Below are 17,206 nucleotides of genomic sequence, written 5' to 3' on the forward strand. Positions count from 1 at the left end.
TGAGAAAATTGGCAAGCCTAACTGTAAAAGACATGCTGAGGTGAGTTTAACCCTACTTGAATACCACCACCCACCCCCCAGTCGGCCGGTCCGCGAGAATATTGTCAATATTAAACCAGTCCGCAGCGCAAAAAAGGTTGGAGACCCCTGGTGTATGGGATTAACCATTGATTTTGTGAATGGAAAACTGTTGTAATGTTAAAAGGAAAACATTCCATTTGGCTGCCCAGCAATTGAAGTGCTGGGGGAAAATGAGAGGTCAGCACAGATTTTGGCGCCAAAAAAAAAGGGAGAGGGCGGTTGTTGATGATCGCAATGCCTACCTCACTGCTCCCTTTTAGATCTGCTCATGCTACCATGTTACTCCAAGCAGACATGTGATTTCTCCACACAATCCAAAAAAGCTTCAAGCAGCACAATCCACCTCATGAGGAGAAGGATAACTGAGGGAATGTCAGACCCAAATAACCCATGTCAGCTCTAACTTTAATCTGTGTTGATAAGAGTTCCAAAATGATGGATAATTGTGGCAGAAATCCTGCTTATTTATAGCTTGGCCATTAGAACATTAAAAAAAACAAATTAAAATAACTTGTTTTGGGAAACAAATTGGTTCATGATTAGACTGCTAGAATGTAAAACAACTTATAAATATCTCTTCAAATTTATTTTTGTGAATGAGCTTGGCATGTAACTTTACTGGAGCAGAAACAAATTTGACTCATCTCAGAAAGTAATACAAACCCCAGAGTAAAAGGAAGAGACACTTGTGGTTTCTCTCCATTTTTACCTGTGTTTTTCCTAAGGTAATAGATGTCCTTCAGGAGTTTGACCCCTAGGAGGAAAGAACCCTTCATTTTATGCCCACCACCCCACTGCCCATAGGACTGCAGGATATCACCAAGTCAGTTGTCAGTCTTTGCTTTTATTATAGACTAGGATCTCTGCTCAATTACATTGATCTTGTTTTCAGTTGAAATGAGTGTAATTTGCATCAGATACAAATTTTGTGAGTTCTTGCACCAGTTATTTCCAAAATAATAACAATAATGTTAGTTACAAAATTGGTCATATTCCCGGACCAATTTTACTTTAGTTGAAAGTCTCCACCCATGTGTTGACCTTCAAAGAGGCTCTAAAAATTAAGCTGGCAGCAATATAGTCCGTCAGCCAGTAGGGTTGATCGGTACCATCTGAGGGGAATAATGCTCATAGTGACTTTTGGCAAGGTATACATCTCTAGAGTTAGAAAACATGTGATAGCATTGCACCAGTGGTAGCTTTATGTGTGCATTTTATAACACTACCCTAAAATAAGCATTTCTGAAAAGTGGCCAATATAAAGTACAACATATATATTCAACCTAGTGGTATTCTGTCATCAGTGATCCCTCAACATTGAAGTTTGTCACAACGATAGCTGAGTTCAAGTACTTTTCATCAACTGTTGTCACTGGTGGCACTCGCAGTACAGTGTCCAATTTCAGTAGAGTGAATCATTTCATTTTTGGAAAAATCTTTGTCCGTTGTTCATTTTGGAAAAGTCAATAAAAACCCTAGGACACATATAATCACATGGATTTGTGGAGAATTTATTCAAGAATTCAAATAAGTAATCACTTTTTGTATATATTCCATATTAACATCAGTACAGCAGAAAATGTTACCCCACCCCAGCAAAAGGTAAAAAAAAAACCTCATTTGGAGAGATTTCTGGAGTTTTATCAATGTCATGATATTTTCCATATTGTTGTATCATATCAAAACAATCCTAAGCTTTTGTCATAGCATATAGAATTACAGTACAATAATTCAAATGTGGGGTTCCACCCTGCCATAACCTAGGCCCCATTTGGTTGTAAAATGAATATATTTAATCAAAGACTGCTTTCCATACTTTGTTTTCCATACTTTCATAACCTATTAATAATCATAATAATTTTCCAAGTCTTCCAAATCTTCCACATCTTCATCTGAACTTTCCACACTCTCTGGGGTAGATGCCTGGTTCTCACAGTCTGCCAGTCTACACATGTCAGTACACCTGAGGCCATTTGCAACACACATACATCTTGGGAATCAACATTTGTTTGGATAGTTACAGGCCAGTAGATCCAAGTCTGTCCACAGGGTTATCAGCTCAGCTAAGAGTGGACTTTGCAGCAGATTGTTCAACTTCTGTTGGTTCAAGTCACTGGCCATGTCGTTCACATGGTCTAAGAATGATTTGATCATCCCACTCCTCTCTGGAACATTGTCCTCAACCCATGGTGTGAACTCTGCCCACACGAGTCGTATCAGTGCTTCATAGATGTACTTGTGGACCCTGACAGCACAATTGTAGTGTTTACCATCAAAAATCCATTGATGGACCCCTCTGCGATAATTCCAGCCTCTATGCATACTTCCTTTAGATCAGCATCCCAAAATCGCTTTCCTAGGATGGCTAAGACATTACATATGGTATGGAATGTCCCCATCCTGAGAAGAATGTTGGAGAAGGGGTCTTTATGCTTCCAGGCAATTTCAGTGGCTTTTGCATAGAGTGCTTGATCCATGACCACCACAATTGTTTCTAGATGAAGTTCCTTCCTGGCTCTGATTGGTTCAGGATTTCAAATACTGTGGTCAACTCTGTGGCTGGTGAATTGATGGTTGGCAGATACCCAACAATATCTTGGGAAATTGGTTCCTGGTTCCTGGTCCCTGGTGCTGATATTAAAACCAGTCCAGCTTGGGATTGTCTGATTCTCTGGATCTGTTTTCTACCACCGCTGCAATGCTATCACATATTTTCTAGCACTAGGGGTGTATACCTTGCCAAAAATCACTGTAAGAATTATTCCCCCCAGATGGTACCAGTGGTCCAAATTTGAGGTCCTGGTTCACTGATAACAACATTTAAATGTTTCTGTTTGTAACTTATGTTTCGATTTGCCAAAAACCCAACCATGATATTTTCCACACACGTGGCACATATTACTTGCACTTTAGAGAAAGAAGCAGAATTAATTAGCAGAAACACTAACTCTGTTTTTCTCTCCATAAATTCTGTCTGAACTACTGAACAGTTCCAGTACTTTTTCTTTTCCTTCCAATTACTAACATTGATTTCATTTTGGGATAGATCCATTTTCAGTTGCAGTTATCAAACTTCACTGTTTCCAACTTTGTGAAATGGAACAATTTTAAAAATATATGTTTTCAAAAGAACTCCTAAATACACAGGTTTGTGGGTGATTTCATGTACAGCAATATGCAGAAATCCAGAGGGTAAGATGGAGAACAGAAATATTATGTTAAAATTTGCTTAAGCCTGGGAATATTTTTTGCACGATCGATAGCTTCAAACATTCCTTATTTTCCTTTTTGCAACATGTTGCTTAAAAGTTATTGTTTGGTATGTTTACCTGCACAGAAACATTCAAATTTGTTTTCAAAATTATGTTATCGCATTGGCTGTGTTAGCTGAATTATCTAATTAAAATAACCATTGGAGTCATTCAAACAGACCTTCTGATTCCTCCATATACTCCGGGTAAACTATTTTCTCCAAGTTTGGTTCAATACCTGAAAGTAAAAAAGACAACTATCAGTAGTATTATCAATTCAAAAATTAACCAACTTCTCGTCTTTTACTTAAGCTGCCCTGTCAAGAGCTTAATTAATTCTTTCAATCAATCTGCACTATAGCTTCAGTTTTGGTCTTAGAAATAATCCTTATATGTCCCATATCCTGAAGCTTCAGATAAGGTGCATTTACAAAGCTGTCAGCTGCTTTCATGTACTTACACTCTAAGCCTGTCATGCTTGTGTTGAGAATAACAGGTTTAGGGTATGGATAAGAATTGGAATATCTAAATGATAAAATATTTAAATTTACATATATCTCCATTTTAAATATCCATTTATTTCACGCAAATATTGTAATATTTCATAATTTAATGCTATAAGCTTAGCCAGACTCCACATTTCATTTCTTCTGCTTATATGTTCTGACCTTGGACAATACCATCCACTCCGATATTTATGTCCCCAAACAGAAACTTGATTTTTTCCATGGCTTCCATCCGATCTGTGGGACCATGCAAGGAATTCCGTAAGACATCCTTTGCAAACTTGGCTCGCAAAGAATCTGGTGCTACTTTCTTGGCCTTCTCAGGATCTCTTGGACCCATCAAATTTCTCCATTCTTCTACTGCGTTCTCCTTACTTAGAATCATCGTCAATGATGGACCTCTGCAGAGGGCACAAAGAGGATTAGAGGCTATCAGTATTAAACTTACTTTAACCTATCTTTCAAAATGTGCACAATTTCTTACCAGAAGGTTCACAAAGAGAAAGTGGTTTCAAACAATAGATTTTAAAATAATGGCTTCATGAACATTCAATGTGCTGAAATCCAAAGTCAATGTATAGAACATTCTATCTATTGAAGGCTCCAATGCATAAATTGCTTAAGGCAAAACTAGACCTACAACCTTTGATTTATTTGCAAGATGTGGACCCTTGGTAGAAATTTTAGTATTAATTGCCAATCCTTATTTGCCCCCAATTGAAGAAGTTAACCACATTGTAAGTTCAGATGTCACATACAAGCTGACTGGGTAAGAACAGATACCCTTCCCTCAAGAAAATTAGTGAACTAGTTGGGATTTGACACCAATCTGACAATTCCTTGAACACCACGTAATATTGGAATTCCAGATTTGGTCACATCTGACATTGTATGATTTGAACTCCTGTTTTTGGATCAATTGCTAGACAAGTAACTTAGCCACTTTGCTACCATACTGTAACCACAGTCAGCTAAGATTATTATTTTCAAATATTGATTTGAAAACTGTGCTGGGTGGACTAATGACCAAAACTCTAAAATTAACACAGTCTTCTACTGTTTATCAAATGATATTCATAGCTGAATCCCATCATATCTTTGTGTCCATGAACTTTGTCAGTTTTTTCCTGACATGTACCATGCTTTTGAGTCAAAACAGAATATTCTAATGGCTCTCTGTCCTCCTCCCCATGGAAGTACATAAAAGGACATAAAGGGTCAGCTGAGAGGGAATGGAGCCAATACTAACACACGAACTGAATAGCCAGTTTCTTGCTGGTGTTTACATTAATTTATCAAACTAAAGAAGGTGGTTTATATGGTGGAAAATAAAACCCAGGAGAAAATAACGTTCAATCAAATGATATTTTTATTTTCCCTATCCTTTTGATCATAACTCTCTATTATTTATTTTGCCGGCCATATTTACATCTTGGCTCCAAATGAATTTCCTTTGGATGGCTGGTTTGTTTACTGCAGGAATAAAAGCCAAACCTTAAATTATTTTCTTAGTAATGAGTAAAATGCTATATTTATAATCCAATGGGATTCATTAGTTGGGTTGGGCTTTGGAGACAAGGTGAGTTATAAACAAAGCCAGACATCAGTTCTACACACTATCTGTCTACCCAAGAATAGAATCATATGATCATAGCACGGAAGGAAGGGCATTCCTTCCAGCATGCCCACTTTGTAAAGGGCTAGCCAATCGGTCCCACTCTCCCCAGAACTCCACAGTTTCCCCTTTTCTATTCCATTTTGTGAGCCGCTGTTGACTTTTAGACAATGCACTCCATATCACTAAATCTACATCAACATTCAGAAATATTTGCATTTCTGCCAATGGAAACAATTTTCCCTCATTTATGCTTTCAAAACTCTTCAGATGTCTGAAGAGCTCAATTAAATCTAGATAGAATCCAAATAAAACCTACTCAGTCATATAGTCAATCAGCTTGTCAAAGAATGGCTTGCCCTTGTGTTCCTTGTAGAACTCTTCAACCAGCTCTCTGCTAAATACTTTTTCTTCCATCTGTGAAATAATAAAGCCTCCTTCTTCAATCTTCTGTACAATCATATCTGCCATAGTTGAAAGTTAAATCACACAAGCAGGTTAACAAAGGCTGCACTCATTCTAATATGATAAAAACAATCATAGCTAGTGAGTGGATAAATATCACAATGATATTGGGAATGTTTTTATGGAATAAGAAATCAAAATGATGAAAATGCTTTAAAAAGTGCTGGTGATTGACTTCAGGACGGAGAAGAGATGTACATGCTCCTGTTTAGATCAATGGCGGTGAGGTTGAAAGGATTGAGAGCTTTGAATTCCCTGGAATAAACACTGCCAATAGTCTGTCCTGACCCAACCATGGTCAAGAAAGAACACCAGCACCTCTACTTCCTCGGAGGTTAAGGAAATTTGCCATATCCCCATCAAACCTTACTAACCTTTATAGATGCACCATAGTAAGCATCCAACCCAGATGCATCACAGATTCATATGGCTACTGCTCTGTCTGAGAACGCAATAGGCTTCAGAGAGTTGTGGGCACAGTTCAGCATATTATGATGGACTCTGCCTGCACTCTTCAATGCTTTAGAATGGCAGCCAAATGCATCAAAGACCCTCCCCACCTCGGACATTCTCTCTTTTCCCCCCTCCCATTGGGTAGAACGTTGAAAAGCCTGAAAGCACATACCCGCAGGCTCAAGGGTAGCTTCTGTCCTGCTGCTATAAGAATAATAAACAGACCGCTTGAATGATAGTGTGGACTATTGACCTTACTGCACTTTCACTGTAACTGTAACACATTACTCTAAATGCTGCTATTGCTTTTCCCCTGTGCTACCTCAATGTGATGAAATGATCTGTATGGATGGCATCAAAACAATGCCTTTCACTGTGCCTCAGGACAAGTGACAATAATAAACCAATTCTGTTACTGTGACAGTATTGTTAAATCTTTCATGAACAAAATTATGCTTGTTTTCACATCAAGAAAGTTTCTTATTTCATTTGGAAAAATTTTGTTGAAATTAAATATGACTGAGTGAAAACTTAAGCAAACTAGTCAGATCTGTATGAACTCGTAATGCAGGACAATTCAAGAGAAGTCCTCATCCTTGTTTACAATTCCCAGCATTAGTTTGTCCAAGCCAGCCCTGGAACCTCCTCTGGTTTCTGCCCAGGTCCAAATCCTCTTATCTCCTTCAAATCTCACCTCACCTTTGCTCCACCAACAATGGCATAAACAAGACTCTGATTTTTTGAAGGGCTTGAAACTGACTTCACAGACAATGCTAGAAACACTCCAACAAAATGGTCGATCTAAATGCCCAAAGTGCCAGAGCTCAAGGATGAAGTTAGTCGAGGCAGTCTTGAGGAGGACTTCATAGAATGCATACATGATAGTTTTCTGAACCTACAAGCGAACACGCTATCTTGGATCTGGTCCTGTGCAATGAGACAGGTAAAATTAGTAACGTTGTAGTTAGGGATCCTCTTGGAAAGAGTGATCACAGTATGGTTAAGTTTCTCATACAAATAGAGGGTGCAATAGTTCAATCTAAAATCTAAATCAGGTATATTATGCCTAAAAAAAGGGAGAATACAAAGGGATGAGGGAAGGAGATGGATAGGATAGACTGGGATCACAGGCTATATGGTGGGACAGTTGAGGAACAGTGGAAGACTTTCAAAGAGATTTGTCACGGTGTATATTCCAGTTAAAAGAAGGGACAGTAAGTGTGGAGAGAGCCAGGCTTGGATAACTAAGGAAATAAAAGAAGGCGTCAAACTAAAAGCTCAGCTGTACAAAGTTGCCAAGAGTAACGAGAAACTGGAAGATTGGGAAAACTTTAAAAAGTAATGAAGAAGCACTAAGCAAGCAATAATGAAAGGGAAGATAGATTATGAAAATAAACTAGCACAAAATATAAAAACGGATAGTAAACATTTTTATAATTATATAAAGTGGAAACGGGTAGCTAAAATGAACATAGGTCCTTTGGAGGACAAGAAGGGGGAATTGATATTAGGTAATGACGAAATGGCAGAAGCTTTGAATGACTATATTGTGTTGGTCTTCACAATGGAGGATCCATCTAACGTGCCAAAAAGAGATGATATGGATGCGATGGGAGGTGAGGACCTCGATACAATAGCTATCACTAAAGAGGTAGTGCTGAGCAAACTTATGGGCCTAAAGTTAGACAAGTCTCCTGGTTCTGATGGGCTGCATCCCAGGGTACTGAAAGAAGCGAGAGCTTATACTTGAGGCTTTGGTGATAATTCACCAAAATTCTCTGGACCCTGGGCAGGTCCTGGCTGACTGGAAGGAGGCAAATGTCACACCACTGTTCAAAAAAGGATATAGGCAAAATGCAGGTAACTATAGGCCAACTAGTTTAACATCTGTAGTTGAGAAAATGTTTGACGCTATCACTAAAGAAGAATTAGCGAGGCATCTGGAAAGAAATGGATCCATCAGGCAGACGCAGCATGGATTCAGCAATAAGTCCTGTTTGACAAACTTACTGGAGTCCTTTGAGGATATAACAAGCAAAGTGGATAGAGGGGTACAGATGGATGTTATTTACTTGGATTTCCAGAAGACGTCTGATAAGGTGCCACATAAAAGACTTATTCATAAGATATGGATGTATAGAGTTGTGGTGATGTATTAGCATGCATAGAGAAGTGGTTAACCAATAGAAAGCAGAGAGTTGGGATACATGGGTGCATCTCTGATTGGCAATCAGGCGTGAGCAGTGTGCTGCAGGGGTCGGTGCTAGTCTGCAACTGTTAACAAAACAGGTCAATGATCTGGAAGAGGGGACCGAGTGCGGTGTATCTAAGTTTCCTGATGACACTAAATTGAGTGGAAAAGCAAACTGTGCAGAGGATAGAGAGAGTCTGCAGAAAGGTTCAGATAGGTTAAGTAAGTGGGCAAGGGTCTGGCAGATGGAGTACAATGTTGGTAAATATGAGCTCATCCGCTTTGAAAGGAAAAATGGCAGATCAGATTATTATTTAAACAGTAAAAGATTGCAGCATGCTGCTGTGCAGAAAGACTTGGGGAGCGCTTGTGCATGAATCGCAAAAGGTTGGTTTGCGGGTGCAGCAGGCAATCGAGAAGGCAAGTGGAATGCCGGCCTTCATTGTGAGAAGGATTGAATTTAAGAGCAGGGAGCTGCAACTGTACAGGGTACTGGTGAGGCCGCACCTGGAGTACTGTGTGCAGTTCTGGTCTCCTTACTTAAGGAAGGATTTACTGGCTTTGGAGGCAGTAAAGAGGAGGTTCACTAGGTTGATTCCAGAGATGATGGGGTTAGACTATGAGGAAAGATTGAGTCACCTGGGACTGTACTCGTTGGAATTCAGAATAATGAGAGGAGATCTTATAGAAACATATAAAATTATGAAAAGGATAGATAAGATAGAGGCAGGAAAGTTGTTTCCAATGATAGGTGAGAATAGAACTAGGGGACATAGTCTCAAGATTCGGGGAGTAAATTTAGGACTGAGATGAGGACGAACTGCTTTTCCCAAAGAATGGTGAATCTGTAGAATTCTCTGCCCAATGAAGCAGTGGAGGCTACCTCAGTAAGTATATTTAAGACAAGGTTGGATAGATTTTTGCCTAGTAGGGGAATTAAGGGTTATGGAGAAAAGGCAGAGAGATGGAGATGAATCCATGGTTAGATCAGTCATGATCTTATTGAATGGCGGAACAGGCTGGATGGGCCGGATGGCCTACTCCTACTCCTATTTCTTAAGTTCTTAAGGATGTTTTATTCCTATTCATGTTTCCTCCTGGTAGATGGTGCCAACTTTGATAAGATACCTCAGATGAAGCTCCCTCAGAAGACTGATGTTACCAAACATCCCAATGATACTGATGGTAAAAGTACAGCTGTACATGAAAAACTGTTAATACTCTATGTTAGTCAATGGAACTATCCAGCCCACATTTCCCAACTCTGTCTTTGCTATTTCCCATCTTCAAAAGTCTCCAAATGCACCTCTTCCCTTAACAACATACTTAACACTCCTCTGAATAGTTTTTATATATTTATTGAGCATTTATTTAAAACATCTTAAAAATGCATGGTTTTTGATTAATTTTGCTATCCTGAATTGCTGGACATTGTTTCTGGTACTGTGTTTGTTTACTGATGTCTCTACATACCTTTGTGATTCTCTATTGCATCAGGTTTGATGACAGCCAGCGTATGTTCCATTTGGAAGAAGAACTTCAGCTCCCTTTCTGCTTCCTCTGGTGTGTTGCTGCCATGCAACTGATTTATTGGAATAGATTCCACTGCAAACCGTGCCCTCAGACTGCCGGGAGGAATGCAATAAATGTATTAAATATGATAGATTACAGCGAGGAATGTAATAGATAGCTCATTTGTAGTTTCGAGGCTCCAGTTGGCACACCTGGTCCTGTCTCCAAAGCTACTTGTCCTTTCAAGTTCCCTGAAGGTATCAGTGACACCTCATTCAAACTGTTATTACCTTAGTCAAATGAACACTCAGTGCCATCAGGAGCCCTCAGAAGTTGTTCTAACACAATCAAGAAGTGAATCCGGTTTACGTTCACACTAATACCTTCCCCCACATTACACTACAGACTGATGACATTGCTGTACTTTCCTCATTTTACTTCACTGCCATCACCAGCGAAACATAATGTAAGGCTTTATTAAAATAACGGATAGTGACAACTTTTTAGATAATGCTATGCCTTTGTCACAAATAAAGCACTTATTTGATCCAAAATATTCTTTGAAAGACCTTTTCCAATCTTTTCAGATCAAATATATTTCCCCCCCAGTTTTCTACGCTTTTCTCTTCTCTCCAGAGGGTCGTCATGAGCTAAGGTAGTTCTATGGGTCTGTGGAGTCCTCCTGTATCACATCAGGTGTCCTTTATTCCTGCATTAGGCTAGTTAGTTGCAGTTGGCAGGACACTTCATAATTACTGTCTGGAATTAATATATTGGTCATTCCTCATCCAGCATTCCCATAATGCACATTAGAGCAAGAGCCACCAACTGCCCTTTCGATCAGTGAGATCCCCCAGCAGCTCAGTCCCAGGATTGGATGTCCAGGGGAGCAGGAGGCAAGAGGACCATTGATCCCTTCATACGCGAGTCAGCGGGCCTAGAGTTTAATGCATAGAGTTTGGGGTCCTGTCATCGGCACGTCCGGAGTATGAGGCCTGCAATTCAGGGTCCCAACATCAACTAGTCCTAGGGTCAGTACCGAAGCTTGAAACCTGAAGATCGATTGGAAGCCCAGAAGTCGAGGCCCTGGTCTATGAGTCTGAAGTGCACTGGGGAATTGGAGGCCTTTTGCCTGCAAGTCTGCAAATCCTCTGTGTGTATGGATTGATGGGAGAGAGAAAAGGGCCTTGTTTTGATGCTGTTGCTCTGTGGCCTGTTGTGTTCTGTGTTGTTTTGCTGAGCATTGTGGGCATACTATGCTGGCACTGAAATGTGTGGTGGCACTTCCATCAGGGCTCTCTCCAGCACATTCTTTGGTTGTGTTGGTTGCTAATGCAAACAACACATTTCACTGCATGTTTTCATGTACCTGAGATCAATAAATGAATCTGAATCGGAACCTGAATCAATTAGTTGTCAGGTCGCCTTTAGAATCAACACGAGTCTACTCGTACAAAACTCAGTTTCAGTACCTCTGTTGCCATTGCTCTGACAGAAGTCAGCTAACTTAGGGCCGTCTGGGGTTAAATATTTATTATTGTCAGATTGGAAGCTACTGAGTCAGCCAATAAACAAAGTCTGTTCATTCTTGACAAGAAGTAAAGGGGCACGTTTTTATTTTTCATCAAATAAATTCACTCCCAGTCTCTGCAAAGAAAACCTGATGGTCATTTGAAAGGACATACCTTTCAGGGGCTTCTTCTTTCGCTTGACGCACATCTTGAGGCCCTAGCTGATTCCTCCAACGTGAAACAGCATCATTGCTGGCAAGAGCCAAAGCAAGTACAGGCCCACTGCAATACAATACAGGCTAATGTTATCACTGATACAGAAGTTTAGTGGGTAAAATACAAGCAGAATACAGACTGCTGATGCTTCAACGGAGCTTCCGTTTGGCTGAAATGATAAAGTCCCCCATGGCGGGCAAGTTGTTTTGTAATACTGTATTTTTTATCATAATGTTCATGGAAAATATTCCTTCAAGGAAAAAATCAAGGCAGGTGTTGATATTGATGGATGCAATCTACCACCCCAGAGACCTAAAACATTCTGTAGTCAAGGAGTACTGCCTGAGTTTGCAAGAGAGCTTCAGTAATATTCATTTATTATTTTGGGGTGGAAAGGCCAAAGCTCCTTCACTCAGGTGAACTTAACCGAAGGGATTTTTTTTTCCCCAAAGGCAGCCAGTTAGCCTCCAAGTGAAGTCACTGATCAGCTTAGCAAAGGCTTGGACCCTTTCAGAATGCCTAAGAAATGTTTAAGACCTCTGAGATGAGATGATGTAAGATCCATCATGGACCTCTAGATAGGCTTCTGCCGAGTAATTATGGGTTACTCAGATTGCAAAGTATTCCTTGTACCAAAGGATTATAGGGAAGCAATCCAACAAGCTTGAAGACAGCTTTATTTGATTATTCCATGATTCTTACATTTCAATCTGGTAAACTAGTTTCAATATTTTAAGCGGTTAGATGAATCCTGACTAATTTTTAAACTCCCTTTCAATTTATTGAACATTATAACATGGATCAAATCAAAATCAAGACAATATGTTTTTAATATTTATTATTATGGAAACGTTCATTGATATACACAGTACATTGGTTAGCAAGATTACAGCAACTGTATTTATAAAGAAATAAAATACTACTGCTGCTGGAAAAGATTAAACCAGAATATGCAGGAAATACTCAGCAAGTCAGGCAGAGTTTACAAAGTACTTTTTCAAATCAGCAAAATTAAAGGTAGATGGGTTTTGAATATTTAAAGGAAGAAATAGGACAGGATGAAGGCGGGAGCAAGAGAAAGAGCTGACAATAGGCCATTACTGTATAACAAAATGATAGTCCATTATAACAAAAGCTTGGTGCAAAATGCAGAATGGTTTTCTAAATTTACCAAGGGAATTTGAAAGGAATTCTAGAAATCCTTTGAGTGTGGTCTCCCCATATTTTGGAGTTGGTGTGACTGTTTTGCAGAACAAAATCCAATATTTCATTATAAGCTTACAATCTCTCGTTCTCTGTATACCTGTCACCTCAACCTCTCTACTTTATGTTGCTCCAACATAAGGAACAAAAGCCTATTGGAAAATGAGGAAATAATAATGAATTCAATAATTTAAGATTATCAACTTAAGTGTTTTTATTTCAAATTATTTGCCTTACCACACATATACAGCATACATGTGGTACTATTCAAGGCATTCTGTAATATGTCCAACACTTTATTTATTTTTCTTTATGTGTTTCTACAATAGAGCTACAGAAAAAAAAATCAACTAAATGGAGATTTATACATTGCAAAACAAACAAGTCCAATATATAATTCACAACAATAAAAAAGCACCCAAAATAAAATCATGTAAGATTAGTATCCACCCCAACCTCTCACTGAGAAAAAAACCCAGGCCAACCATTTCTGTGTATATGTCCAACACTCAAATGCTAAATATAACAATTGTGAATAATGGTACCTGGTCATGTTCTGAAGCAGTGCTGGGAAATATTCTGCTTCCGTGTGCTCTCTGTAAAATTCATAAACTTGTTTTTCTGTAAGTAAGATCTCCTTCTGCATGGCTATTGTTAAGCCAGCCTCACTAATCTTCTGCAGGATGGATTCTACACAGCAGGAATAAAGAATTAACACATGTGGAGTGACAAAAATTGTGTTGTTCATACTTTCAGAAAGCCTTAAATGATTTAAAATTAAAGTCTAATGGTAAGACTGAGGATGATATTAAAACTCAAAAGTTATGTTGTGAAAACCAGAGATTTTTGATCAAAATGAGCAGGAACGAGTAACTGGACTCCACAAGAAGTCTTTAGCATTTTCAGTTCTTTCTGTGCTTTGTTCTCTCCCTTTATCAGATTTAACACTGTGTAAATCTGTGCGGATAGGGCCATATTCAGAGGAACTGTGGTGCAATGCTACACAAATTATTCTCACCCTTCTTATCCTTTAAGATATCCGGCCTGATCAGAGCCAAGGTCTTCTCCACACGTTGGCCAGTCTCAGCATCATTATGGGCCTCAGAGCCGGCCCCAAAGTTGGGGAAGAAAAATGCAAGTTCCCTGGCAGCTTGTTCCTTGTCATCACATCCATGAACTGCATTGAAGAGCTTCTCAGTACCGTATAGAGCTCGGAGACTTTGGGGGAAAAATATCCATTAGGAATTAAAAAGCAGTAAGCACACCAGGTAAGCGTTCTGTGCTTTTGCTGTTACTATTCAAAGCAAATAATTTGGCATATATAATGCGTGACTTACATATTATTGTCTTTTTATTGCATATTTTAAATTATATCTAAGAGTGTTTTCTTCTCTCCCACATTGAATATCTTTCAGGATTGAGGAATTGTGAATGGGAAACTAGGTAATCTGATTTTACATGATGTTGAGAGTTCACAGCTAAAATCTTAAGTATTTATTGCCAATAATCATGAGATGCAGATAATTTCCAACAAGTAAATCACCCTCACCTTGCTTTCAACACTGTTACCAATTATGAATCTCTCACCATTACCATCCTGGGAGCCACCATTCAGCAGAAGCTTAATTGGAGAAGCCACATAAATAGTGTGGCTACAACTGAAGGCCACATTTTAGATACTCTGTGGTGAGTAGAATACCACCAGGCTTCACAACATCATTCTAATGTCCACAAGACCCAGGACACTCATACAGATACAGCAAGACAAATGGTGTATTGGTCTTAATTGCAAAATGATGGAATACAAGAGCAGAGACATCTTGCCTCAACTACATAGAGCCCTGTGAGATTCCATCGGTAATATTACGTGCAGGTCTGGTTTCTCTACCCGAGTAAGGATATCCTTGCAGTAGAGGGGTTACAGACAAGGTTTGCCTGATAAATCCCTGAGATGGTAAAGAGAGATAAAGCCGGCCCTCTAGAGATCAAAAGAATGGGATGCAACCTCATTCAAACATACAAAGTGTTCATGGGGCTTGACAGTATAGATTCAATTTTGATTCCTCCTCAACCTGGTGTGTCTAAACCAGGGTCACAGTCTCAAAATAAGGTAGCTACCTCAGGGCAGAGATGAGAAATTTCTGCACCAAGACCAATTCTCTAACCCCAGAAGGGTGTGGAAGCTCAGGCTGAGTATACTCAAAACAAAAACTGATTGATTTTTAGACTCAAGTTAATCAAGGTAAAAGTGATTACAATAAAATGTGGATTCAAAGTAAAATATCAGTAATGACATTGAATAGCAAACCTTTACCATTTCGACTTATCACCTTCCAGCTTCTTAATTCATCCTCCCCCCCCATCCACCCACCTACCCCCTCACTTGGTCTCACCTATCACCTGCCAGCTTATATTCCTCCCCCCCCCCACCTTAGTCTGGCTTCTTCCATCTTCCTTCCCAGTCCTGATGAAGGGTCTCGGCCTGACATGCCAACTATTTATAACCCTCCATAGACGTTGCCTGACCCGTTGAGTTCCTCCAGTATTTTGTGTGCGATACAGTAACCTTTACTATTTAGAATTGCAACAGTTCAAAAAGATGAGTCACCACCATCTTTTCAAGGGTATTTACAGGTAGGCAATAAATGCTGGACTTCTCTATGGCTTAACATCCCAGTGCTGAGGTAGTTGGTTTAATTTCTTCAAATCCTTAATGCTACCCAGATCAAACCACAGCAGTCAGTAGGACAAAGTTTGGGAGTTCCTTGGTGCTCCAGTACCTTTCAGGTTTCTCCTGTTTTGCAATTTCGACATCTGTTGGGCCAATGAACTCTTTCCACAGAGGAATGACTTCATCTGTTCCTTCAGGTTCGGATATGACCAGAGCACGGCAGGGACCACTTGACATGAAGCGAATTAGCTCTTCGAAATGAGACTTTAATGTCAAGAACAAACAATGTTTGAAAATCAGTATACATTTTTAGATTAATCTTTTATGGTACAATATTTTCTTCCTTTTCTCTTCCTTCAGGCTTCCTTTGACTGTTTAGTACTATGGCATTGGGTTGATGACTAATAACCAGGCTTCCTTTGTTGCTGCTGAGTCTCATCACTGTCACTCATTTTCTGTTTTAAGTCCATAAGCAGCCATACTTAGAGATACCTAGAAAGACAATTTTCTTTCAGGGAAAAATGAATCCTCTTTTTCATGGCCACTCACCTGGTAGCAGAGTAGGAAGGCATTCCATCACATAGCATTAGGGTGAAGAGGTTATATCTTATTCCAGCTTTCTGAATTCATTGGGAAAGTGGGCATATGTATAAAATGACCTGACAGAGTAGATAACTCCCCTTGGATGGAGCATCTAAGAGCAGGAATTATAGTCTCTAAATTGGCTTTCAGGAGCAAGATGAGAAATTTCCACAGCAAGGCGATAATGATTCATTGCAATTTTCTACCTGAGGACTCTGGAGATTTGGAGTCTCAGTTGCTGAGTATATTCAAGACAATTGATGGATTTTGAGAGGTTCCAGGGATCAAGGTATATGGGGTTACAGCAGAGTTACAGATTTTTGACATCCATCTTTTATTCCAATTTAGCAAGACCCAGATACCTGGTACTTTTCACACCCACCTCCTCTGACTGATGTTGGTAGAGGCCTCGTGCCTCATCTTCTGTTAATGTCCGCTCCTCTTGGCAGATAATTTCAAAGCCTGCTTCCTGAACCTAAGCAGACCAAGAGATATTAGAAGGAGTTCAGTGTTTTCAATTCTGAAAATTACAGAAATATTGGTGTATCATATAATCAACTATTTCTACCATAACAATGTGGTAAAATTACTCCTGGATCCAAAAATATTATTAGCATTCAAGCAACCATAGGTCATAGATTTATAGTGTAATATGACAAAGAATTCCACCTCATTTCATTTTTAAGGTAACATCCCTTTGTTTGAGCCTGTTCCTCTCCTCCTTTTGGAAATATCCTCTTCACACCCACTGTATCCAGGCCTTTCAGTATCTATTAGGTTTCAATGAGATCCTTTCTCATCCTAATGAACCCCATTGAGTTTTCCATTCTAGTTTAAAAACCGAAAACATTTTCTGTCAGCAAAACAAAAATAACATTGCAAAGACTCAAGTAGGTTACACAGCATCTGTGGAGCAGTAAACAGAGGGTCTTGAGGATCAAAAATTTAC

At 39.3% G+C, this 17,206-nt stretch overlaps 1 protein-coding gene across 2 annotated transcripts in view; it reads right to left on the reverse strand.

The window, feature by feature from the left end:
• The window catches only part of LOC134347658 (thioredoxin domain-containing protein 6-like), a 79,092-nt gene that overhangs the window by 16,304 nt on the left and 45,582 nt on the right, over positions 1-17,206 (reverse strand). For both annotated transcript variants that reach the window (XM_063050027.1, XM_063050026.1), the window contains 9 exons: positions 16,640-16,732; positions 15,785-15,939; positions 14,023-14,222; positions 13,550-13,694; positions 11,760-11,867; positions 10,036-10,187; positions 5,773-5,917; positions 4,001-4,239; positions 3,514-3,570 (listed from right to left, as the gene is read on the reverse strand). In XM_063050027.1, coding sequence (XP_062906097.1) covers positions 3,514-3,570; positions 4,001-4,239; positions 5,773-5,917; positions 10,036-10,187; positions 11,760-11,867; positions 13,550-13,694; positions 14,023-14,222; positions 15,785-15,939; positions 16,640-16,732 — 1,294 coding nt within the window. The remainder of the gene's footprint in view (positions 1-3,513; positions 3,571-4,000; positions 4,240-5,772; positions 5,918-10,035; positions 10,188-11,759; positions 11,868-13,549; positions 13,695-14,022; positions 14,223-15,784; positions 15,940-16,639; positions 16,733-17,206) is intronic.

The sequence above is a fragment of the Mobula hypostoma genome, chromosome 6, assembly GCF_963921235.1.
Source record: "Mobula hypostoma chromosome 6, sMobHyp1.1, whole genome shotgun sequence".
NCBI lineage: Eukaryota > Metazoa > Chordata > Chondrichthyes > Myliobatiformes > Myliobatidae > Mobula > Mobula hypostoma.